The 19,619-nt window shown below is 40.8% G+C and overlaps 1 protein-coding gene across 2 annotated transcripts in view; it reads right to left on the bottom strand.

The window, feature by feature from the left end:
- Nup160 (nucleoporin 160) overlaps window positions 1-19,619 on the bottom strand; it is a 53,759-nt gene that overhangs the window by 9,711 nt on the left and 24,429 nt on the right. For both annotated transcript variants that reach the window (XM_040745732.1, XM_040745733.1), the window contains 16 exons: window positions 18,954-19,081; window positions 18,320-18,480; window positions 15,339-15,472; window positions 14,036-14,106; window positions 13,079-13,238; window positions 12,694-12,763; window positions 10,127-10,225; window positions 8,473-8,592; window positions 6,979-7,074; window positions 6,799-6,893; window positions 6,610-6,706; window positions 6,413-6,518; window positions 4,629-4,789; window positions 3,336-3,396; window positions 1,855-1,965; window positions 1,553-1,676 (listed from right to left, as the gene is read on the bottom strand). In XM_040745732.1, the coding sequence (XP_040601666.1) occupies window positions 1,553-1,676; window positions 1,855-1,965; window positions 3,336-3,396; window positions 4,629-4,789; window positions 6,413-6,518; window positions 6,610-6,706; window positions 6,799-6,893; window positions 6,979-7,074; window positions 8,473-8,592; window positions 10,127-10,225; window positions 12,694-12,763; window positions 13,079-13,238; window positions 14,036-14,106; window positions 15,339-15,472; window positions 18,320-18,480; window positions 18,954-19,081 (1,794 nt within the window). The remainder of the gene's footprint in view (window positions 1-1,552; window positions 1,677-1,854; window positions 1,966-3,335; window positions 3,397-4,628; window positions 4,790-6,412; window positions 6,519-6,609; window positions 6,707-6,798; window positions 6,894-6,978; window positions 7,075-8,472; window positions 8,593-10,126; window positions 10,226-12,693; window positions 12,764-13,078; window positions 13,239-14,035; window positions 14,107-15,338; window positions 15,473-18,319; window positions 18,481-18,953; window positions 19,082-19,619) is intronic.

The following is a 19,619-nucleotide window of genomic DNA, read 5'->3' as shown; positions in this document are numbered from 1 at the left end:
GCCACTTAATTTTGCTACAACATTTAGGCAGATAAGACAATTTTAGCTCTGGCCTATTACTGAATTCATTATTAGTGTACAGGCTTCCCCTTCTTCTAAAAGCCACACAGCTGGGGGACCCACATGCCTATCAGATGTCAAGAGACAATTTGCACACGTTTAATTCCAGCACTTGGGAGACAGAGGCAGGTGGATCTCTGAGATTTGAGGCCAGCCCTAGCTACATAAATCCTGTCTCCAAACTAAAAAATTAGAATGTTTCATTAAATTTTTTTCTTTTTTTTTGAGACAGGGTTTCTCTGTGTAATATCCCTGGCTGTCATGGAACTTACCCTGTAGCCTTGGCTGGCCTCAAACTCAGAGATTTAAAAAAAAATTATTTATTTTATTTTATACATATGGGTGTTTTGCTTCATATTTGTCTGTGCGCCATTTTGCATGTCTGGTACCTGTGGAGGCCAAGCAGCCAGTGCTCTTAACCACTGAACTATCTCTCCAGACCCCCAAATTAGAATGTTTACCAATAGCTATAACTTCAACAAAAAGTCATATGTAATATCAGCACTTAGAAGGCTGAAGTACCATGACTTTTAGGCCTTTCTGGGCTATATGGGGAGAAACTCTGTCTCAAAAAACAAGTGTTAGGATAGACCTTACGAAGGACCCTGCACACGCTAGGCAAGTCTATCACTGTGCTAAACTTCCAGTTCATAACGAATTTTTAGGGACAGTACAATGGCTGAGCGGTTGAAGTGTTTGTTACACAAGTGGAGGATACATGTTTGATCCCCAGCAGCCAAATAAAAAGAATGGTGGCATGCCAGTTACCCCGTGTTGGAGAGGTAGAAACAGGAGTGCTCCTAAGCTCACTAACCCATCAGCCTAGTCTAAAGGGCAAGCTTCAGGCCCTGGTGAGAGATCTCAAAACCAAGATGGACAGCTTATGAGGAACAACATCCCAGGTTGTCTTCTGTCACATGCACAAGAAAGAGGAGAAACAAGACAAAATTTTCAAAACCTAACTACAAGGGCCAAAGATGCTCCAAAGGACTGAAAAGAACACATCTCATTTAGAATGAACACTATTATCATTATCTTATTCAGAGTAGCTTCTCAAGAAAGCTAAAAAATCAAGGCTTTTGGTTTGTTTTTGAGACATGGTCTTATATAGCAGAGACTGGACTTAAACCCCATTTTTCCTGCCTTTACCTCTTCACCACTCCTGATAAAAGATTTTTTTAAAACAAAATTATAAAAAATTCTTGCACAATCAGAGTACCTCTCTGTAATGGCTCAGCAGCTTATGATTACTGTATCACACTAAATGCTAAGACAGAATCTCTGAGACATTACAAAATTAGGCTTTTTGTTGTTTTTTGAGACAGGGTTTCTCTATGTAGCTGTGGAGCCTGTTCTGGAACTCACTCTGTAAACCAGGCTGGCCTCAAACTCAGAGATCTGCTTGCCTCTGCCTCCGGAGTGCTGGGATTACAGGCATGTGTTACCATAGCCCTTCAAAAACTAGGGCTATTAAAAGGTAATTTTTACTTACTTAAAAGCAAGTCCCTCAAAGACTGGTGTTAAGGGAAGCTTAAAAGTCTGACAGAGTGATATGGCAGTGTCAAAGAGGCCAGCCTGAACCAAGAGAGTGACCATCTCCTTTGCTGAAGAACTCCCTGTGGAAATGGAATATGGTTGGTTAGTGTATTCAAGGGCATACCCAAATGAGACCAAAAGCTGTGATTGCTGACAAACACCCGAGTAACACTCTCTTGCCTTAGACCTACCTACCCCATCACCCCACCGCCCGACCATTTGTCACTGCTACAGGTTGGTTATAAGTTAAATTCCTACCTGCAATGGCAATCGCTGATGGATCATGCCGAGCCAACGTGAGTCGAATTCGAGCTAAAGAACATTCTTTTTCCAGATCTTCCAGTTCCAGAATTTCAATTTGCCGATTGGCTAGGAATCAAATAAATTTCATTACCCAAAGCATAAGGAAGTGTCTATTAAATGGACTTGTTAATTTTGAGTGGATATTAAGTCATTTCACTTTTGGGGTCCAGAGTGGGACAAGGTCTCTCAAGGCATCAAGGAAGAAATGAAGAAAACAGAAGATTCAGTAAAAATTAAGCAATGTCCCTTTCTTTATACACACAGTTGAATCAAACCAAATGATTAGAAAATCTGGAATCCAAGCTCTTTGTGAAAGGTCATGATCCATTTATAAGGGCTCCTGATGAAGACGTTTGGTACTGAGTTAACTTAAACACAATGATCAACACCAACATTTTTTCTTTCTACCTTTTTTTTTTGAGACAGGTCTGACTACACAGTTTTGGCTGGCCTAGAACTTGTTATGTAGACCAGGCAGGCTTTAAACCCAGAGATATACCTGCCTGTCTGAGTGCTAGGATTAAAGGCATGTGTCACCAAATCTGACTTTACCTTATTTTTTGAGACTTTGTCTTTCACTGAACCCAGAAATCACCAACTGGGCCAGATTAGCTGGCCAGTGAGCTCCAAGGATCTTTCTGTGTCTTCTTCAGTGCAAGGTTACAGGTGCACACCATATGCCTGGCTTTGCATGTGGGTACAGGGGATCTGAACTCAGGTCCTCATGCTTGTACAACAGGCACTTTATCCACTGAGTTACCGCCTTAGTGCCCCCCTCCCCATTTCCCCTGAGACAGGGTTTCTCTATGTAGCCTTGGCTGTCCTGGACGTTGCTTTGTAGACTAGGCTGACCTTGAACTCACAGAGATCTGCCTGCCTCTGCCTCCCTAGTTCTGTGATTCAAGGAGTGCACCCCACTGCCAGGTTAGGCCATAGAGACTCCCAAAGAAACACTTGAAAGTAATTTTCATTTCTTATATGATAGTATGTCAGGACCTTTGGAAGAACAGTCAGTGCTCTTAACCGCTGAGCCATCTCTCCAGCCCGGTATTTTCTTTTCTTTTGTTTTTTTGAGACAGGGTTTCTATGTGTAGCCCTGGCTGTCCTAGAACTAGCTCTGTAGACCAGGTTGGCCTTGAACTCACAGAGATTCACCTGCCTCTGCCTCCTGAGTGCTGGGATTAAAGGTGTATGCCACCACCGCTCCAGCAACAGTACAGTATTTTCAAAGGCCTCTTAAGACAACCTGTAACAGATTAGAAAGTTGAACCTAAACTAAAACGATGTAATTTTACCATACATACTATGTTGTAATATTTATAGTACTAGCTACCATTTGTCTATATTTCATATAATCACTGTAACACACACCCTTAATCCACATTTCCTGAACTGTAACAATGGCCACTGTCAAAGATGAGAAATCCCTGACTCACTTGGGGCAACTGTGCACTCGCCATCATGATTCCTCTTAGGAGATGCTCCAGGGCGATCGGACTGAAAGACAAAAACCAGTGGCTTAACTGTAAAAGAAATGTTTTCTTTTCTTTTTGGTGGTGATTGTGGTGGAGAGGTACTGACAAGGTCTCTCTGTGAAGCCTTGAGTATCTTAGAACTCCCTCAGTAGACCAGGTTGGCCTCAAACTCACATAGATTCACCTGCCTTTGCCTCCTGAGTGCTGGGATTAAAGGTGTGCACCACCACTGCCTGGCTAAAAGACAGTATTTCCTTCCTTCCTTCCTTCCTCCCTCCCTCTCTCTCTCCCTCTCTCTCTCTCTCTCTCTCTCTCTCCTCCCTCCCCCCACCTCTCTCCAGATTGGAGACTGTCCAGGAACTCCCTTTGAAGACCAGGCTGGCCTCAAAAACTCAGAGATCCATTTGCCTCTGCCTCTTGAGTGCTGGGATTAAAGGCGTGCACCACCACCGGCTCAATGTACATTCTTAAACAAAAACACTATTAACTATTAGAGCATTCATGCTTAAATTCTCAATAGAATTTTGTTACTATTTATATTCTTTTAATTTTTAAGTCAGAGTCTCACTATGCAGTTTAGGCTGTCCTGGAACTTACTGTGTAGACTAGGTTAGCCTCAAAGCCATAGTCCACCTGCTTCTGCTTACCAAGTGCTGGGATCAAAGGCATACACCACCACACCTGGCGATGAATTATTATTTCAGTTGACATTAACTCTTGTTACAGGGGTACTGTAACCATCACACAATAAAGTGGAGTTGTTTATCAAAAGGGCTCATTTACTTATCACATGTAATTTAGACCAAGCTCATAGATTTGATGTGTATGTAGAGCACATGATCCACCAGCTCCATAGCTCGGCCACTCGCTGGTAACCTTGGACAATAGTCTAGTAACACAAAAAACTATCTTCATGATAGGAAAAAACGGTGCCTGCCTTCTCAAAGGGTAACTATTATAAACAAGACTGATTTTAAAAGTGGCTATCACTTATTAAGCACTTTTTTGTGACAGGGTCTCATGTACACCAGACTTGCTTTCAAGTCCCTATCCTCCTTGTCTTCACTTCCTGAGTGCTGGGATCATAGGTATGCGCCACTACAACCAGCATCTTCAGTGGACATTTTAAATGAAACGAAGCAAAGGAGAGAATAGTTGAGGACAAAAACAAAACAAAACAAAAAAAACCAACCAACTAAACAAAAAACCCCAAAACTATAATGATTCAAATCCTCCAAAGAAAAGTTTTCATACCACTGTCCCAGAGGCTGGCTGTACAATCCATGCATACTCTGGACGAATAAGTCGTAAACAGTTGATAGCAGCCAGGTAACAGTTGCCTTGCTTCTCCAGTCCCCGGAGAGTTCGAACCTCTCTGCCAAGACGCATACCATATTCAAACATAACTGTACCAGCTATAAGACAAGAGTCAATTAGACAAAAACGTTTCCTTACAGTTACAAAAAGAATCAGTTACACATGAGATACTAAAATTTGAGGCAACACTGAGTTGCCACACACAAAACTGTTGGTGAAACTTAAAGCCACACACAGAAACTACTGGTGAAAATATGGAATACAACCCTTGTGGCACCTTCTCAGGGAATGTAAAAAGTACAATAGCTATGAATCCTGGTTGGCCTTGAATTCACGTTTCAGCTAAAGATGACTTTGAGTTCTTTCTTTTTCTTGGTTTTTCCAAGACAGGGTTTCTCTGTAGCTTTGGAGCCTGTCCTGGAACTCACTCCGTAGACCAGGCTGCCCCCGAGTGCTGGGATTAAAGGTGTGCATCACCTGGGCTATAACTCAATCTTAAAAGGAGACATAAAAAGAAATTCTAGCACATGCAGCCACACAGATGAACCATAAAGTCAAGCTAATTCAAATAAGCCAGCTCCAAAGATGAGCACTGGAGAAGGTGGCAGACAAACCCAGAAGGCAACCAGAATAGTGTGTGTTGGGAATGGAGAGCAAAGAGGGACAGTGGCTCAGACCTTCAGTTTCTTAGGAGGAAAAGTTTTGGAGAGCGGTCATGCAACACTTGGAACGTCATGTTAGCTCTGAACAGTTCACTTACAAATGGCTAACACACATGCCGGGCGTTGGTGGTGCACGCCTTTAATCCCAGCACTCGAGAGGCAGAGGCAGGCGGATCTCTGTGAGTTTGAGGCCAGCCTGGTCTACAGAGCGAGTTCCAGGATGGCCTCCAGAACAATACAGAGAAACCCTGCCTCAAAAAACCAAAAACCAAAACCAAATGACTAACACAGAAAGAAAAAAAAAAGGCTAGAGGTAGTTCAGTTGTACATCCTTTGCCTAATACCTGGGCTCTTGAGCTTGAGCGCCAATATGAAAAAAGAAAACAAAGGCAAAAATAATAGAAAAAACTGCCAACACGGGGTTGGTGAGATAGCTCAGTGAATAAAGGCATTTACTACCAAACTGGAAAACCCATGTTTGATCCCTGGAACCTACATACACGGTCAGAGGAGAGAACCTACTCTGTAAACTGTCCTCTGATGTCAAAAAAAAAAAAAAAAAAAAAAAAAGTCTGCCATGACACATGAGCACAGGAAAAAAAAAAACCATTAAAAAATAGGGCTGAAGAGATGGCTCAGGGGTTGAGAGTTGAGAGTTGACTGCTGACTAGAGGACCCGGGTTCAATTCCCAGCATCCACATGGCAGTTCACAACTGTTTATAACTCCAAGATCTGATACCTTCACACACATACATGCAGGCAAAACACCAATGCACATAAAATAAAAAATAAAAAAAAATCATGTCATGTTAAAATATATAGCCTATATATATATTCAATTTTACATATATTCAATATATATTCAGTATGCTCAAAAATTGTTTTTCAATATTATTGAACAAATATATATATATATATATTTTGTAGTGTTACTGGACAATCATCAAAAGGCTGAAACTAATCTTATACTTAGACATAATCCAATACACAATGTTTTGAAAATATGACTAAACTCACAAAGTTGCTTTCAACACCGAAGTTCTCGTTGAGTTGCTCACCTTTTCGGTAATTGTGGCGGTAGATATGAAAAGCATAGAGAAGTTCGTAGTAATTGTGAGTCATAAGGTCCACAGCCCTAGCACGTGATTCAATTATTCCTACGACCTAGCAAAAGGTGAGCAATCAGATGCTGAAGTTAGCAGCAATGAAGGCAGCTGAAAGGCTTGTTACTAGACAAAGTGGACAAATTAATTACCTCGTTATGCAGATTCACATAGGGAAACTCTACAAGATCCTGCAGTTGGGAGCGTTCACAAAGAACTACCACCAGCTGTCGCAAACAGTCTAACTGCCTAGAAGGGGAGAGAAGGAGATAAAGGTAAATTGTCTCAGGAGTTAAACAGGGCTGGTAAACTGCTTTCTCTAAAAATGACTAGGAGATTACCGGCTGGAATCAGGAATCTGGGTTAAGGCTTCATATGCTTGACTATTGTGACCCAAATCCAAATGATGTTTGAAAATGCATGTTCTTAAAGTAGCCTGAATCAAATTATCAAAAAAGAGCATTAGAAATTAAAATATACCTATAACAATCTTAAGGAAAACGAATTTAATTAGTGTTTACCTGACTTTTCCAGTCATCACCGGCTTCAGTAATTGCTGATGTAGCGAGCTGAATTACCAGCTCGGGCAGTCCAACAACATCCAGTAGACGTAAAACCTAAGAAGTTGAGAAATGTCTGTTAAAACTCATGTGACTGGGGGCTGAAGAGACGGCTCAGCAGTTAAGAGCACCTTTAGCTCTTGTAGTGCACTTGACTTCAATCCCCAGCATCCACATCAGGTAGCACTCCGTGCCTATAACTTTAGCTCTGGGGAGATCAGAAGCCTCCCTAGGCACTGGCATTCACTTACACATACAGATAAAAAACCAAAAATTCATCTGACAGTAGAATTCCAATGGTTCTAAGTTACCCAGAAAAGTTAGTTAGGAGAGATCATGATGAAATCAAAGGTACTGACGAGGGAACTGAAGTGTAGCTCAGTGGCAGAGACCTTGTGCACGTCTGAGGACCACCCGGTCAGTTAAGCAGCACCACAGGGTGAGATGCCAAGATGGACACAATAATCCCAGATTTGAGATGTGAAGGTAAGAGGAACAAGAGTTACACATTAAACTCAACCAGGCCAGGCTACATGAGATGCTACGTCAAAAACCAACCACAGCTCAGTGTAAAATTCATTTGTTTTACCAGAAAATGCTACAACAATAACCAGCTAGTCACAGATTAATTTTCTCTTTTTCTCATGTTTGTACTTACTTTCACAGTGAATATACTGTTTTCAACCTGGCTCTTCTGTGCTTATGTGGTTTTTTTTTCCTTTTTTTTTTTTCGAGACAGGGCTTCTCTGTGGCTTTGGAGGCTGTCCTGGAACTAGCTCTTGTAGACCAGGCTGGTTTTGAACTCACAGAGATCTGCCTGCCTCTGCTTCCTGAGTGCTGGGATTAGAGGAGTAGCCACCACGCCCAGCTTGCTTATGTGGTATTTTTTCTCTCCTGGGGTTCAAACTTAGGACATCACACACACTAGACGAAGACCCTGATACTAAGCTATATTCCCACCTATTTTTTTTTTAAATGAAACAGAATCTCATTATATTTTCTAAGCAGGTGCTGAATGTCTCGTCTCAAGTGATTCTCCTGCCTCAGCTTCCCAAATGCACTTCAGGTACATGCCACCACTCAGCATGTACCTGAATTAAAGTTTTATTCAAATGAAGCAATAAAATGAGTGAATCTATTTGGTCATGTAAACATAACCTACTGAACAAGAAGGGACAGATGAAGGTGGGACTACCTTACCCTCACACGTAGCTGAGATACGTGACTCTTCCAAGATGCCTACCCCAGAGGGTAACAAATGGACCAACAGAATACCAGTTAAACTTGTGTCGATAAACATTAATGGTTCCTTGCAAGAGAGAAGCCCATAGTTTCTCCACGTGCCTGCTTCTGCTTTTACTTGAAAGTTGTAGGAGCAATTCAATGCCAAGACAATGTATTACTCCAAGCATGCTTCTGTACAGAGTGCTTTGAGGCCAGACCACAACACTGTACCTTATCATAATATTGTAGCTTGGGAGTGGACACAATCTCCCCATCCTCTGAGCGGATCAAGCGATCTAAGAATTCTTCTTTGCCGACTTCCGATGCTGCCTGACAGAAACATTCCAGAGCCTGAAGAAATAAAGGATAAATACAAAGTGACTTACAAGAGATCTTTCAAAGGCTGGGCATAGTGGGATACACCTCTAATCTCAGTCTTGAGGCAGAGGCAGGGAGATATTTAAGTGTGAGGCCAGCTTGGGCTACATAGTGAGACCCTGTTTCAACAACAACAAAAAAAGCTTATTCCAATTCTAGCCACTGTAAATCAGGATATATATACTAGGAAAAGCTAAATAGAAACACAATTGTTTAAGAAAGACTTTATTGCCAGGTGGTGGTGGCGCACGCCTTTAATCCCAGCACTCGGAAGGCAGAGGCAGGCGGATCTCTGTGAGTTCCAGGCCAGGCTGGACTGACAGCCTCCAAAACAATACAGAGAAACCCTGGCTCGTAAAACCAAAAAAACAAAACAAACAAACAAAAAAAACAAAAACCAAAAAAAAAAAAAACTTTATTACATTCACATTTTCTGTCAAATCTAAATGTCTTTTGTTTATCTGTTTTGGTTTTTTGAGACAGGGTCATTATATGTAGCTCTAGCTGTGTTGGAACTCACGATATAGATTAGGCTGGCCTCAAACTCAGAGATTTGACTACCTGTGCCTCCCAAGTGTTGGGATTAAAGGTATGCATTATCATGCTTGGCTGCCAAATCTAAATTTCAAAGAATCATTTAATATTTTTTCTTAAAGTTTTCTAATGTAGAAAAAAAGAATTTTCGTTTTTTTACAGCTGCTACTCGTGCACATGTGCTACAGCACACATACAGAGGTCAGAGAACGGTTTTAGGAAATCATTCTTCCCTCCCACTATGTGGGTTCTGTGGCTTTGGAGCTGTTCTGGAACTTGCTCTTACACACTGTTCTGGAACTTGCTCTTACACACCAGGCTGGTCAGAAACTCACAGAGATCCGCCTACCTCTGCCTCCCAAGAATGCTGGGATTAAACGTGTGCATCACCAATGCCTGGCTGTATCTTTATGTTTTTAATCAGATAAATTAGTAATAAGGCAACTACACAGTAGCATGTTACCAACTAAAGAATGTAACTGGTAGGTATGATTGTTCACTAAGTCAGTCTCTTTTTTTCTTAAACTTTATTACGTATGGATGTTTTGCGTGCATGTATGTCTGTGCAACACTTGCCAGAAAGCTTCATATCGTTCTTTACTGAGACTACACTTGGTTGTAGTCTGTGACATGGACTAGGAATTAAACCTGGATCCTACGGCAAGACAGCCTGAGCTCTCACTGCTGAACCATCTGCCAGGTCCAACCATGTGCATTTTAAGTAAATTCAGCTTTTAAAAAATGCATCACTAACTCCTAAAAACATCTGTAACTAAGGCATAGGGATTTTAATGTATTCTTATTTCCCTGTACTAATTAACAAAGTACTAGTAGCTGGCCAATCCTAACACATATGACGTCCTTTACTGGTCAGTCTTCTTTAACCTTTTCTATAAGATTCTATGCCTCCCATCTCCTATATTTCAGTTAGATGGAAGCCAGGTGTCTTCCTCACCACTCAAATGTAATTTACCTTTTGTACTTCTCCTGTAACCAGATAACACCGTCCCAGCATAAATCGACAGGATCCAACATTGACTTGACACCACGGATGCAATAGCTGAATATAATCCTAAAAGGATAAGAGAACTTTCTGCTTAGAAAATAAGCACTACTTAAGAACAGTCATTTCTAACTTCTTCCGAGGGAGAAGAGAGTGTTCAGTATAAGGTTTTACTTTTGAAATCCCAGAGATTGAAAATGAATCCAGTTAGTAAATTTTTACATAAAGCTAGACACCATGGGGTAGTGGCACATGCCTATAATCACAATTAATCCAAGTTGGGGACAGGAAGATCACTTGCTGTTGTGTCCAAGTTGCAAAGATCCCCAGAGACCACCAGGAAGACAGACCCACCAAACTGTCAAAGCAAGGTTTTAATTGTATTGATTGCTCATCCAACCACGAGAGGGACCCCGTCCAGCAAGCCAACGCAGCAGCCTCCAGAGGGAGTGAAGTTCCCTGTCTACTGCTAGGTTTTAAAGACAAAGTTACAGGATTACATCAGTAGGTATGGGTTGGTTTCTGATTGGTTGATATTTGGGAACAATTAGGAGAATTTCTCAAAGTCATATTTTGGCATGAAATACCTGTGTATCAATTATTCTCATTGGTCAGTGCTGAGAGGGAACATTCTGTGGTTTCTATGGCATTGTCTTGTTACTTGCAGGTGGCCTGTTGTACATAGATACCAACAGTTTTCAGAGCTATATCCTGGAGACTACAGGGGAGGTTTTGGTTCCCCCTGGAGTTTCTTTTGTGGCCAAACAGTTCCCAGGAACCAAGTATCTAGGAGGCTGTGGTGGGGAGGGTCTGGAGCTTCTTTGTGTTCAGTTTTGGCCCTAGACTCCAGAAGGCCAGAGGATCTGGAATTTCTTTGTATCAGAGGCCTACATGTCTTTTCTGTAGCCTGTCATGGCTACTAAAGCAGGGGACTGAGTGAGGGTCTGGTCCCTTTATTTCTAAATTATTAGAAGTGAAGCCCTTGAGTTTAGTTTACCCCTTTCAGTTGTCAAGAGGATGAGGCCAGCCTGGGTACCACGGTGAGCCTGTCCTCACTATAACACAGCAGGTAAAGGAGTTCAAAAATCACAGAGGTAAGCTCGTATACTTCACATCTAAGCAAGTTTCCAATTTTTGGTGCTCCCACATTCAGTGAGTACAGTCCAATAAAGGATTTATACGTAAATGGTTTGTTCTTTTATTATAGATGACCTAGTAAGAATGGAAAAGTTTTCTTGGTGAATTTGAGGACAATTTTATTATAGTTTAAAAGAAAAATCCCAGGGTAGCAGCTGCCTAGAGGAGAAAGATGTAAAGATCAAGAGAGAAAACCATGTTGTTTGAGTTAAGCTAGCATGGAGGCCAGCTACACAAGGAGGGAAGCTTTGGAGAAAAGGTGATGCCCAAATGTTAGGGAAATCATGCTTTGAAGATTCAGAAATAAAAATAACAATAAAATAAAAAAGGAAAAAGCATGTTTTTCTGAGTAGTTCAGAAAGGAGACTTAGGCTGCATGTCTATGGCTGTGAGCCACTGCTAAAGAGGGAAGAATTAAAAACAAAATGACCAGAGAAATGGCTCAGTGGTTAAGAACACTTGTTGCTCTTGTAGATGATCTGCGTTCAGTTCTAAGCACCTTCATGATAGTTCACAACCATCTGTTAACTCTAGTTCGAGGGGATTCAATGCCTTCTGATTTCCATGAGCATCAGGTGAGCACATGGTTCAGAAATAGAAACAGGGATGTGGAGGGCATAGAAGGCCTTGTGCACATAGATAAGCTAGGAGAGTTAAACACAAAGCTTATCTTTTAGTGGAATCAGTGTTTAGTTGTTCTTCCTGGAATGCTAGGAATGGATGTAGTTTTATAACCTGGTGACCCTTTTCTGCCTGATGAGCCAGCCTGTATATTCCAGAATTTAGGTTTTACTATCCCAGATCCTTCCCCCTTAGAATCTTATGCATTGCTTCTAGGCCATAAAACTCATCCTTCTGAGATGTCATTTGTACTTTATAACAGCCTAAGTGGCTTCTATGTTATCTTAGGGCCAGGCCAAATGATTCCCACAGGGATTCTACTTGCCTTAGTCATTCTCCCTAGAGTCTAGGGAGCTTTTCCCTTTTCTTTCTTTTTGCTTTTTGAGACAAGGTCTTCTCTTGTAGCTCTGGGTGGTCTGCAAATCACTATATAGACCAGGCTGTCCTCAAACTCACAGAGAACTACCTGCCTCTTCCTTCTAAGTGCTGGGATTAAAGGGGTCTGCCACTAGGCTCTGCAGCAGAGCTCTTTCTTAACATATTCAAGGTCCTAGCTTCAATGCCTGGGACTGCAGAGGCAGGGATAGAGAAAGAGCACCTCCCCCCCAACACACAATGATTTATTGCCCATTGGGACATGTCTTGGCATAATCAAGTTTAATTTTTGTAGTTCTTGCTATCAGCGCAGTTAAAATGTAGTTAACATTCACACAGATAAAGAATCTATAATCTATCAATGACCTTTATAAGAATGGTAAGAAATGTTCAACAAAACTCACCTGCAATTGTACATACTGGCAATTTCCCATCAAACATTCAAGAAAGAGACAACCAGGATTGCTAGGCCATCTAGTTAATGTATTAAGGAACTTCCCCCCTTTTGAGTGAAACTTATTAGTTTATTTATTTAAGTGAAACTTATTGAGTGATACATATTAATGGGCATCAAACTCAGAAGAGTCAATGAAAGATTTAAATAAAAATAAAAACAAGAAAAGCCCTAGGGTTGTAGGCATAGTTAGCTATGTCTTAAAACACTTATCTAGTATGTGCTGCCCTGGATTTTGATCCCCAGCACTAAGAGAACTTCATCACACAGGCAGAATAAATGCTTTACAGACAATTAAAACAGAATTGTCACCTGGCTTTCAAGTAAAAGGATACAAAAGCTGCAACAAATAACTGGTAATTGCAGTAATCATTTCAGGCCAATTCAATACAGTTTGGCTCAAAGGGGCTTTTGGCTGAGAGAAGAGATGAGATATAATATGTTTTCTTGCAACTTCTTGGAAGAATAACTCCATAATTGTCTGAGGACTAGACACTTAAAAAAAAAAGAAAATTGTAAATGCAGTATCAACTTTTAATAAAGATCATGGTAATTCATTTTATGCCAGCAACAAAGGGCAATGATCATTTTAAAACATACAATGAATCATGAGTGCTATTATCAATAAAATCAGTTTGCAAAATGTGACATACTGTACAAATGCAATGGGAAAGCCACTTAAATAAATTTATGATCTCATTATACTTAAACAATTTGTCTACAAACCTTTTATAATATAGTCCCAATATTCCACATTTTACCTCAAACAAATCCTCTACAACAGTACTGAAGCATAAGCAAGAGACCTTTAAATATTTTTGACTAAGACTACAAAAACCACTTAGTAAATTGAGAACTTTGATTTTGTTGAGTTAATCACTGGAGCACGCCTTTAATCCCAGCATTAGGAAGGCAGAGGCAGGTGGATCTCTGTGAGTTCAGGCCAGAGCAAGTTCCAGGGCAGCCAAGGCTACTCAGAGAAACTCTGTCCTGAAATACTAAAAACCAGAGGGGGGGGGGGGGGAGGAAGGGGAGGAGGGAGACTAAAGGCAAGAGCCAGATTCTCAAGAAGCTTTCTCTTGGTGGCCTTCTATTATCTTCCTAATAGCATTTATTTGTGCCACATATACATCTACAACAGCCCTCATTTATACCTAATCTTCACAGATGTCTTACCATAACCACAGGCCTCAGGCCATAGGTTGCTCATGGCATGAAAGCAAAGAACAAGGCATTTCTATTAACAAAGATGACAAAAGAACATTTTAATATATACACAGCCTACTCCTTACCCAATTTATTTGCCATTAAGGCACCAGAATCAGTTAATTCCAGTACTGACAAATGTTGCAGATTAGATTCCCTATGAGAAAAGAGAAAACAGCCTAGTAAAAACTCTGTTAAACATTGTGTATGTTCATTTTACATTGATGATTTAATTAATAAAGTGTATTAAAAACTCTACTGAAAGCTTAAGAAAAATAAAGTCACTGTGTGCCAGAGCTCACCGACTAATACAACTGTATTACCTGTCAACTTGATGGGAGGCAAGCATTCAGACATACCTGTGAAGGGTCATCTAGCATGGGGGTCCTCAGAGGATGTCTGAGGGACTTTCTGAAATGTGTACTCTGACTTGTGGTTGAGGCCATCCTAGGCAGGGAGTCCTAGACTACTGTATGCCATGGAGAAAGGGAGCCAGGTACTGCACATGAGCGCTCACCGTGCTCTGCTCAGCGAGTGTACATGTGACCAGCTGCTTCAAGCTCCTGCAGCCACTTATCCTCCAACCGTGGGCTGCAGCCGCCTTTGTCAGCGTATTTTAACAGAGCAACAGGGAAAGGAACAGGAGAACACTGCAATCACTGGATTTTTCCATTTTGTGTATGGTCTAACTCCTGCTTCATCTTATTATGTCATCAATATGACCTGTCTCCACATTACACACAAACTTTAACACATATATAGTAACATTACTTTCTGAGAAATTACCCTCAATTGTTAAAAATGGAGGACATAAAAATGTTAATTATTTTTAGCTGGGCGTTGATGGTGCATGTCTTTAATCACAACACTTGGGAGGCAGAGGCAGGAGGATCTCTGTGAGTTTGAGGCCAGCCTGGTCTACAGAGCAAGTTCCAGGACAGCCTCTAAAACAACACAGAGAAACCCTGTCTAGAAAAACAAAACAAAACCAAAAAAGTTAATTTTTTTAAATAAACATAATTCCTTTTAAATTTATTATTTGTATAAGGTTGTCTTGCATGTATGTATATCTGTGCACAATGTTTGTACAGTGACAGTGGAGGCAAGAACAGGGCATTGGGTACCCTAGAATTTGACTTATAGACAGTTGTGAGCTGCCATGTGGGTGCTGGGCATTGAACCCCTGTCCTCTGATGACTAGCTGATGCTCTTAACCACTGAGCCATCTCTCCAGCCCCAACTACTCTGATTCTTAAAGGTTAATTGTTCGTGCAACAAAATGTTTAAAAAAGACCCCCCAGTTCAATTCCCAGCACCACAGCAAACAGACAAGCCCCATAACCTATTTTAAAAATACCTCTATTCCAAAATAATGAAGGATAAACTCACAGCGTGTCAATGGGAACGTCAGTTGCCAAGCACTGACTTGCCCACTTAATGAGGTAGTAAGACAAGAGCAGAGGAGCTGTGCGATGAAGCAGGTCTTGCTGAGCTTGAAAGAGTTGACCAGCTCCCAGGATCACCTAGGACAGAAGAGATGGTAAGCTGTTAGGGTAGGTAACTCCTGAGGTTTAGAAGAGGTAAAATAAAGCAATACAGTTAAGGGAACAATATTGTAAAGGCAGTACACACACTACTGTACTGGAAAAGTATTTTGCTGAATAGTAACAGTCAAAACAAACAAATATACCCAACAACAACAACAAACTAAAACAGTTTTCTTTCTCTTTTGTTTTTGTTTCTTTTTTATGACAGGGCTTCTTTTCATAACCTTGGCTGTCTAGAAGTCATTATGTAGATCAGGCTAGCCTTGAATTCTCAGAGACCTGCATGTCTCTGCTTGCAGAAGGCTGGATTACAAATGTACATCACCACACATGGCTCAAAACAGTTCTGATTCAAGGAAGCTAATGGTGAAAAGAAACAAAGCAACAGGGAAATCTAAGTCTCTTCCATTGCTGCTGCTGGAGTTTATGTAAAAACAGGTATGACCAATAGATGCAAATCTGTCAATGATACCCAGTCTTTTTTTTTTTTTTAAGGTTTATTTATTCCATATACAGTGTTCAGCCTACATACCAGAAGAGGGCACCAGATTGAATTGTAGATGGTTGTGAGCCACCGTGTGGTTGCTGGGAATTGAACTCAGGACCTCTGGAAGAGCAGTCAGTACTCTTAACCTCTGAGCCATCTCTCCAGCCCCAATATCCAGTCTTAAAAACATGTACCGCCTCTGACTATTAACTCTACTTCTCAGAACTTACTCTAGAGATAATCAAAGATCTGGCAGTAAAGGGTATGGTGGTCCATGCTGTTTCCTAGCAGCTGGGACATAGGGGCAGGAGGAACAGTAGCTGAAGGTTGGCCTCAGCTACATATTGAGTTTGATGCTACATGAGACTCCTGATACCTACCAAAAAGAAAAAACAAACACAAAACTGGCAACACCTTGGATAGCCAAGAAAAATGAAGTTAAAATTGTACTAGGTAGCTACTAAAATACTAAATATTCCACTTTTATAAATGAAACAAAAAAACTATTTACATAGAAAAGGAACACACAACAAAATGCATACTCTGTTTATTACTGGGTATATGATTATAGATGACTGTTAAGTAGCTTACATATATTTCATAAAGGTTCTATTATAAATATCTATTGCTTTTTGTTTATTGAAAAAGGCATAGGAGTTGGGCACGGTGGCACATGACTCTAACTTCAGTAGAGGGAGGAGGTTTTGTTAGTTTGCTAGCCTGGTCTACATAGTGTAGTTCTGGCTGTCCTAAAACTCATTCTGTAGATTAGGCTGGCCTTGACTGCTGGGATTTCCTTGATTGCTGGGTTTCCTATTTTTTGTTGGGGTTTTAAAATTAGCTTCCTGGAGCTGGAAAGATGGCTCAGAGGGTTGCTCTTGTAGAGGACCCAGGGTCAGTTTCTAGCACCCACACTGTGGGTCATGAACAACCATAACACCAGTTCAAGGGGATCTGATGTCTTCATTTGACCTTTGAGGGCACCAAGCATGCATGTAGTGCACATACATACATGCTGGCAAATACTCATACAAATAAAAAAAATTTGTTTTTTCAAAGCAGGGTCTCTCTACATGTCTTAGAACTTTCTACATAGACCAGGCTGGCCTCAAACTCACAGAGATCCACCTGCTTCTGTCGGCATCATGTCGTCTATCCCAACCCCCTGCTGAGATTAAAGGTTTGTGCTACAATGCCTAGCTAAAATAAAAATGGATCTTGAAAAATTATATATTTATATATAAAGTATAAACACTTCTGGGGGCCTTATAAGCCTTCTGGATCTTTATACATTATTGGTCTAACCTGGGTCTGAGGGTTTGATACTCAGCCCTGGAGTGTCCAAGGAACAAAAAGATTCAATTGTGGGCAAAAAAATTATGTTTTTCACAGCACAGTTGGAGTATGCAGTGCAGTCAGGACTCTGAAGCATGAGAAGGAAAAGATGGGGAAGGAAGCATAGGAAGGAACAGAAAGGACCACAGAAAACTCTGCAAGCTCAAAACTGTTTAGTGTAACCATGTCCTCTACACCTAGGTCTCTGCTATCCCACCCAGAGTGATACTAATAAGATATATCCTGGGAGCCCCAACCTGAGAAAATGTACACTCCTGAACAGGCAAGGTTAGTAACAGTGATCTGCTTCACAGAGAGTGTATTTGATTATGTTTATTTCTATTTATATGATGACTAATCCTGTCAGCTTGAGATTTAGAATCATCATGGAAATACAACTCTGGATATATCTGAGGATGTTTATAAGAATGTATGAACTAAAGAAAAGAAAAGTAAGATTTAACTGAGGAGGGATGGTCCATCTTAAATGTAGCTAGGACTATCCCATGGGCTGGGTTGAGCACTGAATAAAAGGGACACAATAATAAGTAGTAACCCTCTCTTAGAAAAGTCTACACCCAAACTCTTGGGTGTCTTTCTTTCTAAACACCTCTCTTTCTCTAATTCCGTACTTACAATCTACATTTAAAATGTTTCTTATTAAGCCACAACTCTGCACATGTAAAGTAAGCTAGCTGAGTGCCAGCATTTCTCACTGGGACCTGATCATGGAGGCAATATGACCTCACACTTCTGAAGTCACAACAGACTGTACCTTCAAACAGCAAGTCAAGACAAACCCTTCCTTCTTTAAGCTGCCTTGTCAAGAACCTTGTCATGGCAATAATAAAAGTAACCAACATTGCTTCTTTCACGGGCTATTAGTAGAGCCCCAGTTAGGCTGTGTCTAATGTAGACAAGTGAACACCACAGACAAACCTCTGGCTCTCAGGGCTCTACAGGTTTGAGAGTTTACAAGCTTTCCCACAAGTAGTACTTACTGCATCTCCTAGTCGTGTTAATAGCTGCTGTAAGATCAAGAGGTCTCGGCAGATCAGGAAACGAGTGCTGGCAATTTTATACACACCTCTGCACACAATATACCCTGCTGTATTGCTACCATAGAGCTGGGAAAGATTCATTCGAACGTTCAAAGGCTGAGCTGTAACATAAAAAATGGAGTTAAAAGCTGGCAAGATGGTTCAACAGGTAAAGAAACCTGCTGCCAAGCCTGATAAGCTGAGTTCATTCCCAGGGACCCATGCAACAGGAAAAAGCTACCCACAAGTTGTCTTTTGTGCACCTTTGTATGTGCACCATGGCATATATGTGCATGCACACACACAAAATAAATGTAGCGATTTTAAAAGGAAAAATGGCATTAAACATATCACTTACAATTATTACCATTTTAACTATGTATGTGTGTCTATCTCTATATGGGTATGTGCACATGAGTGCAGGTGTCCATAAACCAGAGACTCAGATTCCCTAGAATTGGCTTTGAGCTGCCTGATGTGGGTATTAGGAGGTGAACTCAATTCCTCTGGAAAAACAGTACATGCTCTTAACCACTGAGCCATCCCTCCAATCCCCAGATCATTATTTTCTGTAAAGCACACTTGCTTTGTTTACCTGGATCAAATCCCTTTTCCATTTCTACTTCTGTTTCATAATCCATTTCCCGTATAAGAAGTCCAATGGCATGGACAGGGTTTCTGATCTCTTGCAGTTTACTACAAATGTCTTCCATCACATTTTCTCTACATGACAATTAGAAAATTCCTGTTACTATTGACAACATTCAAGACAGGTTATATAGTAAAGTAGTGGAGACAATCACTCAGGCACAAGCTACTCGGAGTCCACATAAAATCACCTTCAACTTTTTAGGAGTGACCCACAAACTGAACACAAGGAAAATATTAGTTTTTTTAGAATATCCAGTTCAATTAAAGGGTTTTAGAAATATATCTTATAAGTTTGTTTTCAGACCTGAATAAATATGCTAACTTTGCCCCCATAACATCTAAAACAGGGGCTGTGGTATAGTTTAGTGGTAGATCGTTGCCTAGAATGCAAATACTCAGGTCTTCCCCAGCATATTTCTCTCTCTCTCTCTCTCTCTCTCTCTCTCTCTCTCTCTCTCTCTCTCTCTCTCTCTCTCTCTCTCTCTCTCTCTCACACACACACACACACACACACACGGAAAGATCTATGTAGACTCAAGAAAAATCACTTTAACATTAAACTATGACTTTTTATATACTTCACCATATATTAAAATCTGTGATAACAAAC

Source organism: Mesocricetus auratus, unplaced genomic scaffold (genome assembly GCF_017639785.1).
Source record: "Mesocricetus auratus isolate SY011 unplaced genomic scaffold, BCM_Maur_2.0 Super-Scaffold_100004, whole genome shotgun sequence".
NCBI classification, from domain to species: Eukaryota; Metazoa; Chordata; class Mammalia; order Rodentia; family Cricetidae; genus Mesocricetus; species Mesocricetus auratus.
This window is presented reverse-complemented; position numbering and strand designations above follow the sequence as displayed.